General features: G+C 41.0%; 1 protein-coding gene across 1 annotated transcript; it reads left to right on the top strand.

Annotated features, from left to right (window-relative positions):
* The first annotated feature begins 111 nt into the window (after nt 1–111).
* On the top strand, nt 112–18,200 carry LOC124128651 (vitrin-like). Its single transcript, XM_048390155.1, has 7 exons — nt 112–147; nt 13,262–13,514; nt 14,156–14,441; nt 14,666–15,226; nt 15,928–16,049; nt 16,572–16,815; nt 17,525–18,200. The coding sequence occupies exons 2-7, from the start codon at nt 13,263–13,265 to the stop codon at nt 17,734–17,736; spliced, it is 1,677 nt and encodes a 558-aa protein (XP_048246112.1). The 5' UTR covers nt 112–147; nt 13,262; the 3' UTR covers nt 17,737–18,200.
* Nucleotides 18,201–18,755: the final 555 nt, after the last annotated feature.

Below are 18,755 nucleotides of genomic sequence, written 5' to 3'. Positions count from 1 at the left end.
GATCTGGATGAGATCGTGACGATATATCATAGTTAGTCATTTTTAATTTTGGACCATATATGTCAATTTAATGTAACACCCTAGCTTATATAAAGAACACAAACTGTTTTCAACCCACGACGTGCAGCTGAGAGCCGATGCAGTCAGGTAAGCAGCAATTATACTGTTATCAATACAACAATCTATACCGCTGTATCGTGCAGTTTGTCGTTCATGCATCTTGCTTCAATAACACTTCAATCATACTTCAGTCATACTTCAGTCACACTTCAGTCATACTCCAGTCATACTTCAGTCATACTTCAATCATACTTCAGTCATACTTCAGTCATGGGAAATAAACTGGCGGGCAAAAGAAAGTAAGTTACAAACTTTATGAAAATGTTTCAAAACTAAAAACATTCGCCGAAACACTGCAAATTTGAGGTCCAAAACGCAACAGTGATACCCGTATCAAATACATCACCATCGAATAAACATTTCTTGTTTGTTTCATTTTAGCCTTATCGCACATGGTGTATACTCTTTTTTGCATACATACTTCTACAAGTAGAGGGTTACATCCTTGTGTGTTTCACTGTCGGTTCACATAATATTCGGGGCGGTCGGGTAGCCTAGTGGTTAAAGCGCTCGCTCCTCACGCCGAAGACCCAGATTCTAATCCCGACATGGGTAAAATGTGTGAAGCCCATTTCTGGTGTCCCCCGCCGTGATATTGCTGGAATATTGCTAAAAAGCGGCATAAAACCAAAACTCACTCACTCACTCACATAATATTCTGGGTATGGATGTGCTTTACGACCTCGTCACGGCTTGTCTGTAACATCAGGAGTTGTGTAGTTGTCACATCAAGGTGGGTCCCGTCACACAAGTGTGCTGGTACCGTGTTAGCCCTGCCTTTACACTACTCCAACTGTACAACCTCTCTTGTTGGTTGTCAGTACAACAGTGTGACGAGAGGGGGCCATTGTACAAAATGACAGTACAAGAGAATGACGAGGAGGCGAGATTGTATAATATGACAGTACAACAGTATGACGAGAGGGCGAAATTATAGAATATGACAGTAAATCGGTATGAAAAGAGGGCACGATTGTATACTATGACAGTACAACAGTGTGATGTGAGGGCGCGATTGTAGACTATGACAGTACAACAGTGTGAAGTGGGGGCGCGATTGTAGACTATGACAGTACAACTGTGTGATGTGAGGGTGCGATTGTAGACTATGACAGTACAAGAGTGTGATGTGGGGGCGCGATTGTAGACTATGTCAGAACAACAGTGTGAAGTGGGGGCGCGATTGTAGACTATGACAGTACAACAGTGTGAAGTGGGGGCGCGTTTGTAGACTTTGACAGTACAAGAGTGTGATGTGAGGGCGCGATTGTAGACTATGACAGTACAACAGTGTGATGTGAGGGCGCGATTGTAGACTATGACAGTACGATAGTGTGATGTGAGAGCGCGATTGTAGACTATGACAGTACAACAGTGTGATGTGAGGGCGCGATTGTAGACTATGACAGTACAAGAGTGTGATGTGAGAGCGCGATTGTAGACTATGACAGTACGATAGTGTGATGTGAGGGCGCGATTGTAGACTATGACAGTACAACAGTGTGATGTGAGGGCGCGATTGTAGACTATGACAGAACAAGAGGGTGATGTGAGGGCGCGATTGTAGACTATGACAGTACGATAGTGTGATGTGAGGGCGCGATTGTAGACTATGACAGTACAACAGTGTGATGTGAGGGCGCGATTGTAGACTATGACAGTACGATAGTGTGATGTGAGAGCGCGATTGTAGACTATGACAGTACAACAGTGTGATGTGAGGGCGCGATTGTAGACTATGACAGTACAAGAGTGTGATGTGAGAGCGCGATTGTAGACTATGACAGTACGATAGTGTGATGTGAGAGCGCGATTGTAGACTATGACAGTACAACAGTGTGATGTGAGGGCGCGATTGTAGACTATGACAGAACAAGAGGGTGATGTGAGGGCGCGATTGTAGACTATGACAGTACGATAGTGTGATGTGAGGGCGCGATTGTAGGCTATGACAGAACAAGAGGGTGATGTGAGGGCGCGATTGTAGACTATGACACTACAAGAGTGTGATGTTTGGGCGCGATTGTAGACTATGACAGAACAAGAGTGTGATGTGAGGGCGCGATTGTAGGCTATGACAGAACAAGAGAGTGATGTGAGGGCGCGATTGTAGGCTATGACAGAACAAGAGTGTGATGTGAGGGAGCGATTGTAGACTATGACAGTACAACAGTGTGATGTGTGGGCGCGATTGTAGACTATGACTGTACAACAGTGTGATGTGAGGGGGCGATTGTAGACTATGACAGTACAACAGTGTGATGTGAGGGCGCGATTGTAGAATATGACAGTACAACAGTGTGATGTGAGGGCGCGATTGTAGACTATGACAGTAGAACAGTTTGATGTGAGGGCGCGATTGTAGACTATGACAATACAAGAGTGTGAAGTGGGGGCGCGTTTGTAGACTTTGACAGTACAAGAGTGTGATGTGAGGGCGCGATTGTAGACTATGACAGAACAAGAGGGTGATGTGAGGGCGCGATTGTTGACTATGACAGTACGATAGTGTGATGTGAGGGCGCGATTGTAGGCTATGACAGAACAAGAGAGTGATGTGAGGGCGCGATTGTAGACTATGACAGTACAAGAGTGTGATGTGAGGGCGCGATTGTAGACTATGACAGAACAAGAGTGTGATGTGAGGGCGCGATTGTAGGCTATGACAGAACAAGAGAGTGATGTGAGGGGGCGATTGTAGACTATGACAGTACAACAGTGTGATGTGTGGGCGCGATTGTAGACTATGACTGTACAACAGTGTGATGTGAGGGGGCGATTGTAGACTATGACAGTACAACAGTGTGATGTGAGGGCGCGATTGTAGAATATGACAGTACAACAGTTTGATGTGAGGGCGCGATTGTAGACTATGACAGTACAAAAGTGTGATGTGAGGGTGCGATTGTTGACTATGACAGTACAAGAGAGTGATGTGAGGGCGCGATTGTAGACTATGACAGTACAACAGTATGATGTGAGGGCGCGATTGTAGACTATGACAGTGGAAGAGTGTGATGTGAGGGAGCGATTGTAGACTATGACAGTACAACAGTGTGATGTGAGGGAGCGATTGTAGACTATGACAGTAGAACAGTTTGATGTGAGGGCGCGATTGTAGACCATGCCAGTACAAGAGTGTGATGTGAGGGTGCGATTGTAGAATATGACAGTACAACAGTGTGATGTGAGGGAGCGATTGTAGAATATGACAGTACAAGAGTGTGATGTGAGGGCGCGATTGTAGAATATGATAGAACAGCAGTAAAACGAGAGGATGCGATTGTAGACTATGACAGTACAACAGTATTACGAGAGGGGACGATTGTTCAAAATAACAGTACAAGAGTATTACAAGGAGGCGAGATTGTATAATATGGCAGTACAACAGTATAACGAGAGGGTGCGATTGTAAAAGATGACAGTACAACAGTATGACGAGAACGCCAGATAAAAACCAGTCCCCCGTGGAAAAGGCAAGATTGTGGTGAAAACTATTTTCTATGAACAGATTACTGTTACGTCGCGAAAAGGGTAAGCATGTCCTGCCCTGCCGGTAACACCCGCCATTCACACCCGCCATTCACACCCGCCACTCACACCCGCCATTCACACCCGCCACTCACACCCGCCACTCACACCCGCCGCTCACACCTGCCACTCACACCCGCCACTCACACCCACCTCTCACACCCGCCATTCACACCCGCCACTCACACCCGCCTCTCACACCCGCCATTCACACCCGCCACTCACACCCGCCACTCACACCCGCCACTCACACCCGCTATTCACACCCGCCATTCACACCCGCCACTCACACCCGCCACTCACACCCGCCACTCACACCCGCCATTCACACCGCCGCTCACACCCGCCATTCACACCTGCCACTCACACCCGCCACTCACACCCGCCTCTCACACCCGCCGCTCACACCCGCCATTCTCAGAGCCGCCACTCACACCCGCCACTCACAGCCGCCACTCACACCAGCCACTCACACCCGCCACTCACACCCGCTATTCACACCCGCTATTCACACCCGCCACTCACACCCGCCACTCACACCCGCCACTCACACCCGCCACTCACACCCGCCTCTCACACCCGCCACTCACACCCGCCACTCACACCCGCCACTCACACCCGCCACTCACATCATTTGCATAAAAACCTACGTAAGGAATGAGGGAGACATGAACGACAGTAGGACACTGCAGTACTACATTGCGACATAATGAGCCAGCGATATAATGAGAGCAACACCACAACGCGGGGCTATATTGATCAATACAGCGACATTACGTAACTGAAGATGTTATTATTACGTGTGCTGTCCTGGAATTACCATGCGATCTCGTCTAGAATTACCTAACTTACGGTAGGGCGACTGTAGGACGACACAAGTTGGCACATGGCAGCGATTGTTTTTTACATCACCCATTGTCTTGTTTCTTAGGCAACCGTAGAAAAAAAGTATTTTGTTTAAATCTCAGGGAAATTGGGGGAAATTGAGGGGTGTGGCTAAATCTCAAGGAAGACATTAACTCAGTGAGTATATTTCTAAAACGACGTCACAGAAAATCTTGCATGACGCAATAAACAAATGGTGTCATCTTCACTGGTTAAAACATTACATTCATAACGTGAATGGAAACAATGACACAGTTAGCCATTCAGAGCGAAGGGAAACGTTTGTAGTTATACACACTAAAGAAGTTGTTGTCCATAATAAAGTGTCATATATTAACCACTAGCATGTCACTGACCTCATGTCTTCTTTGGGTTTGGCGTGGTTTCATTATTTAGCACGTAGTCATGACAAACCAAGGCGACTTTGGTCAATATATGTCTCTGTTCACACAGCAGGATGGTAATGTGACTGTGACCTCACAGCGCCTGACAAGGCAGCCTGTGTTGTATACTTCCTAGGGAGCTGAGAATGAAAATCGAGGACACTTAATAATGTTGGCACTGTGCGCATGCACCGAGTGTAGGGAGGCTAGCGCCATAGAAGTACACACATTATTATTATCATTATTATCTAAACGAGATCAAGCATGATTCCGCAGGATGTAAACACCTAGCATATTATACAATTCACAGAATGGTAAACAAGATCAAGCATGATTCCTCAGGATGTAAACACCTTGCATATTATACAATTCACAGAATGGTAAACAAGATCAAGCATGATTCCGCAGGATGTAAACACCTAGCATATTATACAATTCACTGAATGGTAAACAAGATCAAGCATGATTCCTCGGGATGTAAACACCTAGCATGATATACAATTCACAGAATGGTAAACAAGATCAAGCATGATTCCTCGGGATGTAAACACCTAGCATATTATACAATTCACTGAATGGTAAACAAGATCAAGCATGATTCCTCGGGATGTAAACACCTAGCATGATATACAATTCACTGAATGGTAAACAAGATCAAGCATGATTCCTCGGGATGTAAACACCTAGCATATTATACAATTCACTGAATGGTAAACAAGATCAAGCATGATTCCTCGGGATGTAAACACCTAGCATGATATACAATTCACTGAATGGTAAACAAGATCAAGCATGATTCCTCGGGATGTAAACACCTAGCATATTATACAATTCACTGAATGGTAAACAAGATCAAGCATGATTCCTCGGGATGTAAACACCTAGCATGATATACAATTCACAGAATGTAAACAAGATCAAGCATGATTCCTCGGGATGTAAACACCTAGCATATTATACATTTCACTGAATGGTAAACAAGATCAAGCTTTATTCCTCAGGATGTAAACACCTTGCATATTATACAATTCACAGAATGTAAACAAGATCAAGCGTTATTCCTCAGGATGTAAACACCTAGCATATTATACAATTCACAGAATGGTAAACAAGATGAAGCATGATTCCTCGGGATGTAAACACCTAGCATATTATACAATTCACAGAATGTAAACAAGATCAAGCATGATTCCTCGGGATGTAAACACCTAGCATATTATACAATTCACAGAATGTAAACAAGATCAAGCATGATTCCTCGGGACGTAAACACCTAGCATATTATACAATTCACAGAATGGTAAACAAGATCAAGCATGATTCCTCAGGATGTAAACACCTAGCATATTATACAATTCACAGAATGGTAAACAAGATCAAGCATGATTCCTCAGGATGTAAACACCTAGCATATTATACAATTCACAGAATGGTAAACAAGATCAAGCATGATTCCTCAGGATGTAAACACCTAGCATATTATACAATTCACAGAATGGTAAACAAGATCAAGCATGATTCCTCAGGATGTAAACACCTAGCATATTATACAATTCACAGAATGGTAAACAAGATCAAGCATGATTCCTCAGGATGTAAACACCTAGCATATTATACAATTCACAGAATGGTAAACAAGATCAAGCATGATTCCTCAGGATGTAAACACCTAGCATATTATACAATTCACAGAATGGTAAACAAGATCAAGCGTTATTCCTCAGGATGTAAACACCTAGCATATTATACAATTCACAGAATGGTAAACAAGATCAAGCATGATTCCTCAGGATGTAAACACCTAGCATATTATACAATTCACAGAATGGTAAACAAGATCAAGCGTTATTCCTCAGGATGTAAACACCTAGCATATTATACAATTCACAGAATGGTAAACAAGATCAAGCGTTATTCCTCAGGATGTAAACACCTAGCATATTATACAATTCACAGAATGGTAAACAAGATCAAGCATGATTCCTCAGGATGTAAACACCTAGCATATTATACAATTCACAGAATGGTAAACAAGATCAAGCATGATTCCTCAGGATGTAAACACCTAGCATATTATACAATTCACAGAATGGTAAACAAGATCAAGCATGATTCCTCAGGATGTAAACACCTAGCATATTATACAATTCACAGAATGGTAAACAAGATCAAGCATGATTCCTCAGGATGTAAACACCTAGCATATTATACAATTCACAGAATGGTAAACAAGATCAAGCATGATTCCTCAGGATGTAAACACCTAGCATATTATACAATTCACAGAATGGTAAACAAGATCAAGCATGATTCCTCAGGATGTAAACACCTAGCATATTATACAATTCACAGAATGGTAAACAAGATCAAGCATGATTCCTCGGGATGTAAACACCTAGCATATTATACAATTCACAGAATGGTAAACAAGATCAAGCGTTATTCCTCAGGATGTAAACACCTAGCATATTATACAATTCACAGAATGGTAAACAAGATCAAGCGTTATTCCTCAGGATGTAAACACCTAGCATATTATACAATTCACAGAATGGTAAACAAGATCAAGCGTTATTCCTCAGGATGTAAACACCTAGCATATTATACAATTCACAGAATGTAAACAAGATCAAGCATGGTTCCTCAGGATGTAAACACCTAGCATATTATACAATTCACAGAATGGTAAACAAGATCAAGCATGATTCCTCAGGATGTAAACACCTAGCATATTATACAATTCACAGAATGGTAAACAAGATCAAGCATGATTCCTCAGGATGTAAACACATAGCATATTATACAATTCACAGAATGTAAACAAGATCAAGCGTTATTCCTCAGGATGTAAACACCTAGCATATTATACAATTCACAGAATGGTAAACAAGATCAAGCATGAATCCTCGGGATGTAAACACCTAGCATATTATACAATTCACAGAATGGTAAACAAGATCAAGCGTGATTCCTCAGGATGTAAACACCTAGCATATTATACAATTCACAGAATGGTAAACAAGATCAAGCGTTATTCCTCAGGATGTAAACACCTAGCATATTATACAATTCACAGAATGGTAAACAAGATGAAGCGTTATTCCTCAGGATGTAAACACCTAGCATATTATACAATTCACAGAATGTAAACAAGATCAAGCATGATTCCTCAGGATGTAAACACCTAGCATATTATACAATTCACAGAATGGTAAACAAGATCAAGCGTTATTCCTCAGGATGTAAACACCTAGCATATTATACAATTCACAGAATGGTAAACAAGATCAAGCATGATTCCTCAGGTTGTAAACACCTAGCATATTATACAATTCACAGAATGGTAAACAAGATCAAGCGTTATTCCTCAGGATGTAAACACCTAGCATATTATACAATTCACAGAATGTAAACAAGATCAAGCGTTATTCCTCAGGATGTAAACACCTAGCATATTATACAATTCACAGAATGGTAAACAAGATCAAGCGTTATTCCTCAGGATGTAAACACCTAGCATATTATACAATTCACAGAATGGTAAACAAGATCAAGCATGATTCCTCAGGATGTAAACACCTAGCATATTATACAATTCACAGAATGGTAAACAAGATCAAGCGTTATTCCTCAGGATGTAAACACCTAGCATATTATACAATTCACAGAATGGTAAACAAGATCAAGCATGATTCCTCAGGATGTAAACACCTAGCATATTATACAATTCACAGAATGGTAAACAAGATCAAGCGTTATTCCTCAGGATGTAAACACCTTGCATATTATACAATTCACAGAATGGTAAACAAGATCAAGCATGATTCCTCAGGATGTAAACACCTAGCATATTATACAATTCACAGAATGGTAAACAAGATCAAGCATGATTCCTCGGGATGTAAACACATAGCATATTATACAATTCACAGAATGGTAAACAAGATCAAGCATGATTCCTCGGGATGTAAACACCTAGCATATTATACAATTCACTGAATGGTAAACAAGATCAAGCATGATTCCTCGGGATGTAAACACCTAGCATGATATACAATTCACAGAATGTAAACAAGATCAAGCATGATTCCTCGGGATGTAAACACCTAGCATATTATACATTTCACTGAATGGTAAACAAGATCAAGCTTTATTCCTCAGGATGTAAACACCTTGCATATTATACAATTCACAGAATGTAAACAAGATCAAGCGTTATTCCTCAGGATGTAAACACCTAGCATATTATACAATTCACAGAATGGTAAACAAGATGAAGCATGATTCCTCGGGATGTAAACACCTAGCATATTATACAATTCACAGAATGTAAACAAGATCAAGCATGATTCCTCGGGATGTAAACACCTAGCATATTATACAATTCACAGAATGTAAACAAGATCAAGCATGATTCCTCGGGACGTAAACACCTAGCATATTATACAATTCACAGAATGGTAAACAAGATCAAGCATGATTCCTCAGGATGTAAACACCTAGCATATTATACAATTCACAGAATGGTAAACAAGATCAAGCATGATTCCTCAGGATGTAAACACCTAGCATATTATACAATTCACAGAATGGTAAACAAGATCAAGCATGATTCCTCAGGATGTAAACACCTAGCATATTATACAATTCACAGAATGGTAAACAAGATCAAGCATGATTCCTCAGGATGTAAACACCTAGCATATTATACAATTCACAGAATGGTAAACAAGATCAAGCATGATTCCTCAGGATGTAAACACCTAGCATATTATACAATTCACAGAATGGTAAACAAGATCAAGCATGATTCCTCAGGATGTAAACACCTAGCATATTATACAATTCACAGAATGGTAAACAAGATCAAGCGTTATTCCTCAGGATGTAAACACCTAGCATATTATACAATTCACAGAATGGTAAACAAGATCAAGCATGATTCCTCAGGATGTAAACACCTAGCATATTATACAATTCACAGAATGGTAAACAAGATCAAGCGTTATTCCTCAGGATGTAAACACCTAGCATATTATACAATTCACAGAATGGTAAACAAGATCAAGCGTTATTCCTCAGGATGTAAACACCTAGCATATTATACAATTCACAGAATGGTAAACAAGATCAAGCATGATTCCTCAGGATGTAAACACCTAGCATATTATACAATTCACAGAATGGTAAACAAGATCAAGCATGATTCCTCAGGATGTAAACACCTAGCATATTATACAATTCACAGAATGGTAAACAAGATCAAGCATGATTCCTCAGGATGTAAACACCTAGCATATTATACAATTCACAGAATGGTAAACAAGATCAAGCATGATTCCTCAGGATGTAAACACCTAGCATATTATACAATTCACAGAATGGTAAACAAGATCAAGCATGATTCCTCAGGATGTAAACACCTAGCATATTATACAATTCACAGAATGGTAAACAAGATCAAGCATGATTCCTCAGGATGTAAACACCTAGCATATTATACAATTCACAGAATGGTAAACAAGATCAAGCATGATTCCTCGGGATGTAAACACCTAGCATATTATACAATTCACAGAATGGTAAACAAGATCAAGCGTTATTCCTCAGGATGTAAACACCTAGCATATTATACAATTCACAGAATGGTAAACAAGATCAAGCGTTATTCCTCAGGATGTAAACACCTAGCATATTATACAATTCACAGAATGGTAAACAAGATCAAGCGTTATTCCTCAGGATGTAAACACCTAGCATATTATACAATTCACAGAATGTAAACAAGATCAAGCATGGTTCCTCAGGATGTAAACACCTAGCATATTATACAATTCACAGAATGGTAAACAAGATCAAGCATGATTCCTCAGGATGTAAACACCTAGCATATTATACAATTCACAGAATGGTAAACAAGATCAAGCATGATTCCTCAGGATGTAAACACCTAGCATATTATACAATTCACAGAATGGTAAACAAGATCAAGCATGATTCCTCAGGATGTAAACACATAGCATATTATACAATTCACAGAATGTAAACAAGATCAAGCGTTATTCCTCAGGATGTAAACACCTAGCATATTATACAATTCACAGAATGGTAAACAAGATCAAGCATGAATCCTCGGGATGTAAACACCTAGCATATTATACAATTCACAGAATGGTAAACAAGATCAAGCGTTATTCCTCAGGATGTAAACACCTAGCATATTATACAATTCACAGAATGGTAAACAAGATCAAGCGTTATTCCTCAGGATGTAAACACCTAGCATATTATACAATTCACAGAATGGTAAACAAGATGAAGCGTTATTCCTCAGGATGTAAACACCTAGCATATTATACAATTCACAGAATGTAAACAAGATCAAGCATGATTCCTCAGGATGTAAACACCTAGCATATTATACAATTCACAGAATGGTAAACAAGATCAAGCGTTATTCCTCAGGATGTAAACACCTAGCATATTATACAATTCACAGAATGGTAAACAAGATCAAGCATGATTCCTCAGGTTGTAAACACCTAGCATATTATACAATTCACAGAATGGTAAACAAGATCAAGCGTTATTCCTCAGGATGTAAACACCTAGCATATTATACAATTCACAGAATGTAAACAAGATCAAGCGTTATTCCTCAGGATGTAAACACCTAGCATATTATACAATTCACAGAATGGTAAACAAGATCAAGCGTTATTCCTCAGGATGTAAACACCTAGCATATTATACAATTCACAGAATGGTAAACAAGATCAAGCATGATTCCTCAGGATGTAAACACCTAGCATATTATACAATTCACAGAATGGTAAACAAGATCAAGCGTTATTCCTCAGGATGTAAACACCTAGCATATTATACAATTCACAGAATGGTAAACAAGATCAAGCATGATTCCTCAGGATGTAAACACCTAGCATATTATACAATTCACAGAATGGTAAACAAGATCAAGCGTTATTCCTCAGGATGTAAACACCTTGCATATTATACAATTCACAGAATGGTAAACAAGATCAAGCATGATTCCTCAGGATGTAAACACCTAGCATATTATACAATTCACAGAATGGTAAACAAGATCAAGCATGATTCCTCGGGATGTAAACACATAGCATATTATACAATTCACAGAATGGTAAACAAGATCAAGCATGATTCCTCAGGATGTAAACACCTAGCATATTATACAATTCACAGAATGGTAAACAAGATCAAGCGTTATTCCTCAGGATGTAAACACCTAGCATATTATACAATTCACAGAATGGTAAACAAGATCAAGCGTTATTCCTCAGGATGTAAACACCTAGCATATTATACAATTCACAGAATGTAAACAAGATCAAGCGTTATTCCTCAGGATGTAAACACCTAGCATATTATACAATTCACAGAATGGTAAACAAGATCAAGCGTTATTCCTCAGGATGTAAACACCTAGCATATTATACAATTCACAGAATGTAAACAAGATCAAGCGTTATTCCTCAGGATGTAAACACCTAGCATATTATACAATTCACAGAATGTAAACAAGATCAAGCGTTATTCCTCAGGATGTAAACACCTAGCATATTATACAATTCACAGAATGGTAAACAAGATCAAGCGTTATTCCTCAGGATGTAAACACCTAGCATATTATACAATTCACAGAATGGTAAACAAGATCAAGCATGATTCCTCAGGTTGTAAACACATAGCATATTATACAATTCACAGAATGGTAAACAAGATCAAGCATGATTCCTCAGGATGTAAACACCTAGCATATTATACAATTCACAGAATGGTAAACAAGATCAAGCATGATTCCTCAGGTTGTAAACACATAGCATATTATACAATTCACAGAATGGTAAACAAGATCAAGCATGATTCCTCAGGATGTAAACACCTAGCATATTATACAATTCACAGAATGGTAAACAAGATCAAGCATGATTCCGCAGGATGTAAACACCTAGCATATTATTCAATTCACAGAATGGTAAACAAGATCAAGCATGATTCCTCAGGATGTAAACACCTAGCATATTATACAATTCACAGAATGGTAAACAAGATCAAGCATGATTCCTCAGGATGTAAACACCTAGCATATTATACAATTCACAGAATGGTAAACAAGATCAAGCATGATTCCTCAGGATGTAAACACCTAGCATATTATACAATTCACAGAATGTAAACAAGATCAAGCGTTATTCCTCAGGATGTAAACACCTAGCATATTATACAATTCACAGAATGGTAAACAAGATCAAGCGTTATTCCTCAGGATGTAAACACCTAGCATATTATACACTTCACAGAATGGTAAACAAGATGTATCTGGTTTTGGCACTGTTCCTGTCTGGCACACTCGGAACTGCAGGCGGAGCGGACTTGACGTTGAATCCCGGAGTTTCCGGAAGCTATGTTGTCAACGCCGTCATAGACAGGATCAGGTCCAAGTGCATCCTCGGTGACGACCGACTGTTCCTGCGACGTCTGGCCTACGTGGAGACTAACGATGGCAAAGACTCTAAAACCTACAGGTCTGGGTATGACGGAGGAATCTGGCAGGTAGGACAAACCATCATTGCCATGTGTACACAAATACAGGCATGCACTCAGAAGCTGCCTTCCAACATAGATTTTATAACTGATATTTCATGTCCCGATGAAACAGTAAAGCAGAACGTGCACCAGCACCCTATTGTTGTAAGAAAAACTTAAATGGATCAGACCGTCAACCCAGGTTTATTGCATGTCATCGTGTGACCCGGCAGCATCTGACGTCGCTCGTCATCACCTATAGTTTCTTTGGTCCAGACTCGATAAGATGCAGCTGGGATACTGCTGACCTGGGTGTTCAGCAGTATTCACCATCACAGAATAACTTCATGCTGGGCACAGAGCTAAGGTTTCAGATATGAGTTTTTCATTTAATTGAATTAAATAGACAGAGCTTCTAAATAATCCTTAATAGAAGGACATGCCATTCTGGTGCAGAAGTACAACGAGTGTTTAAAAAGAACTTTATCAGTCTATGACCATTAGCCCTTGATCATATGTGTGTGTTTGCGAAACGCTGTCAACGTGGCATCAGAATATCTCAAAGAATGCCTACTGATCAGTGTAATTGTTATGTGATTTGGACATCTGAGTTCATTATTTACCACTATTACTATATATATTACATCTTTCATTTTGAATATTTACAGGTCGATAAATCAAAGTTCCTGATGACAAAGACTTGTCCATCATCCATCGCAGCTGAGTGTAGTATTGTCCAGTCAGCCTTCAACATCGACTGGCGCAGTACATCCTGGGCTGACCTGAGAAAGCCTCTATATTCCGGCCTGGCAGCTGCCCTCTACATAAAGGAGAACCAGAGCAACAGTCCTCCTGGTGACGTCGCCAGTCAAGCCTCGTTCTGGGCCTCAAAGCTGAGACCTGGTGGCAGCCAATCTGGATTCATAACTAAAGCTAGAGCAATGAAAGGAATTGGTATGTGTGTGTGTGTGCGTGTGTGCGCATGCGTGCGTGTGTGTGTGCGAGAGATATGTTTTTATGTCCGTCAGTACAATGCCCGCACTTGTCGGCTTTCCTCCCACACTAAGCTGAAACAAATCCATATAACTGAAATACTGTTAAATGCGGCATTAAACCCAACTCAATCAAACCATCCATCTATCCGACTATATGTATTCATCATAACATGTACATTCTAGATTGCAGGACACAACTTGACCTTACGTTCATTCTTGATGGTTCGGGAAGCGTCTCACGACGTGACTTTCAACGTATGATTGAATTCGTTAAAGCCGTTGTCACTAAACTGGACATATCAAAAGATGCAGTCAAGATCGCAGTCGTAGAATATGCTTCCAAGGTTGGTGATGACATCAAGTTCCAGGACCACACAACCAAAAGCAGCTTGTTAAAAGCTATCGGCAGAATCAGTAAGAGTAACGGTGGCACAAACACATCTGCTGCCATTCTTCACACCTTTAACGTCCTGCTGAGCTCAGCAGCAGGTGCCCGGGCTAATGCCAAGCGTGTAGCAATCCTTTTGACCGACGGCAAGTCCAATGACAAACCAGCGACCATCAGCGCTGCTGCGAAGGCTAAAGCGGCCGGCATCACGATGATATCGGTCGGCATAGGAAACGCTGACGAGACTGAGCTGAGGGGTGTGGCTACTCATCCTTCCTGTACCCACGTGATCATGCTCAATTCATTTAAGGAGATCGACAGTCTGCTCTACCAACTGAAAGACAGTTCGTGTGGAGGTAGGTCGCTTTAGACTTGTAGGTATTGTGCAAGCAGCAAACGTTTGAGAGGAAGCAGTTGTATGTCAATCCGTGTTTCTGTCATATGAGTATCAGATTATTAATTGTTGTCATAAAATTATGAAGCAAGAGCGATTCTAAATGTGGCACAAAGGATACTTCTTAGAATGTTATTTCATAGGTATGTCAAATGTGTGTCTGGCAGTGAAATGTATTCTCCGTTCCGGCAACACACATGATACATGAAATACACTGTATGACATAAGGCCATAGTGTCACAGTGCTACTGGTGTATGCTACATATTACGGAGAGTAAATCACAACTCTCAGTTTCATTTGTATCGTTATGTTCAAAGTGGTAGACATCGAAAAACTTGTCGCTGGGTATGTGCTTTGTAAGAAATGTTGGTGTGTTTTCTTCAGGTTAACAATTGACTTGCCTTTGCATGTGCTTGTGACGGATGGCACATGGGGGCCGGGGGGGAGGGGGGGGGGGCGGGGGGGGGGGGGGAGGGGGCGGGACTTTTTGCGAACACCTAGTATCATCGCTGTTTGAAAGTTATTCATAAACACACGCTCATGATCCAGTCGAAATCGTACAATGGACTCTGCCTTTAGTAGACATTCCTTATGATTATGGATATTATTTTGGTTTTACGTAAGGGACATACCTTGTGCAATGCTAAAACTTTGGGCTGCAGCTTCAACTGCTGTTGAGGAGGGACATCCTATTAATAAACCGCTGCCAGAGAACGGCACAGTGGAAGAAACATTTGTCACCAATGAGGGTAACCTCACCAGCCCCGACGAAAACAAAGCAGTGGTATGTGGAGGCGGATATTATATACATATGAAGATTTACTAAGTATCACTTGATTCCAAATCCAATTCCGAAAACTAATGACAAACCCTCATATGAACACCTCTGAGAGTACGTAGGCCGCCAAGTGAGAGCTGGGGGCCTCACGGTTGAAGACCTGAAGGAATCCACACTGCGCCAGGACTGCCAGAGCATCCCAGTATTGAACATGAGACGTCTGAGCAGCAGCAGGCCCCTCTCGAATGTCATCCGTGTGAGGGGTGAACACTCCAGATACTGATTGCAGTCTCAGTGCTGACTCCTTTTGTTTCACTGCACAATGTGACAGTCCGATTAGAGGTGTGGCTTGGTGCTGATACTTTTCAACGTTGTTGAAATGAACGTTTTAGACTTTGTGTTCCTTGTAAAAAAAGTTGACGTCCATAAATTCTCTTCCTTATGTGTATCACTTCTGAATGCATTTCAAAGACTTTTGAATTTTGAAACATTAACATCACTGCTAACCTAATTTGAACGTGTTCACAGATTGTGAAGGTGGTGTGTGGTACCCTAGAAATGTACTCCTCCTACAACACCCCCCGTCCTGGACCCGCCTTCTATGACGTCAGACACAGTGTTACGGATGGGAGGCCGGGTATCATGCACTTTAACGAAACCATGAAAGGGAGACCACTCTATATTACTGTGATTGGAACACGTCTGACCATTCAGCAGGTGGCTTCTTGTATCAACGCCAGTTACAGCATAGACATTAATCAACCTCCTACAGGTAGGTCACACAATGATTATGATATAAATAATAACAATAATAATATGAAATGAAATATGAAATGTACATTATGTAATGAATTTAATGACTGTGCAACACATTGTCAATGGATGCACAGCTTGGGCACAAACACAGTATCTTAAGCGGCATGATGGAGTGATTGATCATTTTGTTACCATCTTCGTCATACTTGTGGTTTCGAAATGTCATGCTTGCACCCAAGTACCAAGTTGTCCGACTCCCCACTGTTCTCAGTGCCTTAGGTTTGGTACCTCCCAATTTGTTGTCTGACATTGGGAAAATACCCGGGTTTGCTACCAGTAATACAGCCCTTCTGACAAACTGGGTAATGCAGAAGGCTGCAGAGTTTCACATTATCCGAGGCAGCACTTCCTATGAGAAGTCCCATTCGCTGCCTGTGCTGCGTGTAGAGGGGCCAAGGACCCTGGGCTGATGATGAGCCTAACCAGCCAAACTGTGCAAGGATCACCCAAACCCTCTCAGCTGCAGTTATTATTATATCTGTACACAATACAAAAAATGAACGTTCTTGTCTCTCCATGTATGATTCATAATGACTCATCAACTTAATGGCCATATTTCAAGAGAGAAGTAAACATATTTATTGTCTCCAAACCTTTCAGTTGTGATCGTGTTGTTTCAAGGAAATACGTCACTGAGATGTATACGCAAGTATTTTATGTTACAGACACCTTCAACAATGTCACCAACCCCTGTTCCCCTGGCGACACCTGTGACTACGCCCACCCCTCTGACACCACTAAATTCATCCATTGTGACACCAAGGGCAACATGTTCGTCACCCAGTGTCCGGGTCAAACCCAGTACGACCCTGATACTGTCAGCTGTGGATCTATAGCAATCGAGGGAGGAAAGGCCTGTCAAATCTGCCAACCCTAAAATAATCCCCCACATGCCGGAAATCATTTAAAGTACAGTAAACTACGGTTATAACGAACTCAAAGGGACTACTAATTTTAGTTCGTTATAACCGTAATTCGTTATAAGCATATATACAGCATAACTACAGCATATAGTCGGGACTAAAAAGTTAGTTCGTTATATCCGTTAGTTCGTTATAAGCGTGTTCGTTATAACCATAGTTTACTGTACACCTGACGTGATGCATTCGGGAAACTCTGATTAACGGAATGCCTTAACCTTTGTTATTGAAGCCTGGCTTTCAATACTGTAGTAACATACCCTCTGAAGTTCGGAACTGACGTCAACCTCTACACTAACTTACTTCACTGTCTTTGTCCATGCAACCTCCAACCACTGTGTATGACAAGCAGCACTGGTGTTTCTGTTGATTTACCATTTGTGATTACCTTAATGAAAATAAATATGCTTTGCAAAGCTCATTGTGGTTTGTGTGGCTGCATAAAGGTATGTCGTGGTGTTGCATTTGTTCGATGTCTGGGCCTTGGTCAGTGACATCTTATGCCACACAGACATAGGCGGGGATGAGACTAACCGATACAAGAACTAATCAACTACCTGACATGACTTTAATGTTGAGATCTGAGCAGAGCTAGAACTGCCATGTCCTCTGATGTGGCTTTTGAACGTTTAAGAAAAATATATAGATGAACTCTCACATAGGAGTATGTACACTACTCACCAGACGCGAAAGAATACCGACAATTGGAAGGTTGTGTGTTGCAATACCCACCAGCTACCACAGTTTAACTATCGTCGCAGTAATCTCCCGTCTTGGATATAGTTCATGTCGTCATCGACAGGCAGATACGTCGGATCATCGTTGTCGATGTCATCGGTGGGAGAACCATCGCCACAACTATGTCACAGTCAGGCCACTTTGATTTAATAATCACGATGTCACTAATTCCACTGTCCAGAATATCAAATAAATTATCTTCCAAATATCACTCGATCTCTCGGGGAAAAAGTAAACA

This window comes from Haliotis rufescens, unplaced genomic scaffold (assembly GCF_023055435.1).
Source record: "Haliotis rufescens isolate VD_foot unplaced genomic scaffold, xgHalRufe1.0.p SCAF_84, whole genome shotgun sequence".
Classification (NCBI taxonomy): domain Eukaryota; kingdom Metazoa; phylum Mollusca; class Gastropoda; order Lepetellida; family Haliotidae; genus Haliotis; species Haliotis rufescens.
Note: the sequence above shows the minus strand (reverse complement) of the source record. Positions and strands in the feature narration are given on the sequence as shown.

Coding starts and splice junctions, on each gene's coding strand:
- LOC124128651 (XM_048390155.1), top strand. CDS start 13,263: ATGGTAAACAAGATGTATCTGGTTTTGGCACTGTTCCTGTCTGGCACA. Junction 14,442..14,665: donor TAGAGCAATGAAAGGAATTG/GTATGTGTGTGT, acceptor TGTACATTCTAG/ATTGCAGGACACAACTTGAC. Junction 16,816..17,524: donor CATTAATCAACCTCCTACAG/GTAGGTCACACA, acceptor TTTATGTTACAG/ACACCTTCAACAATGTCACC.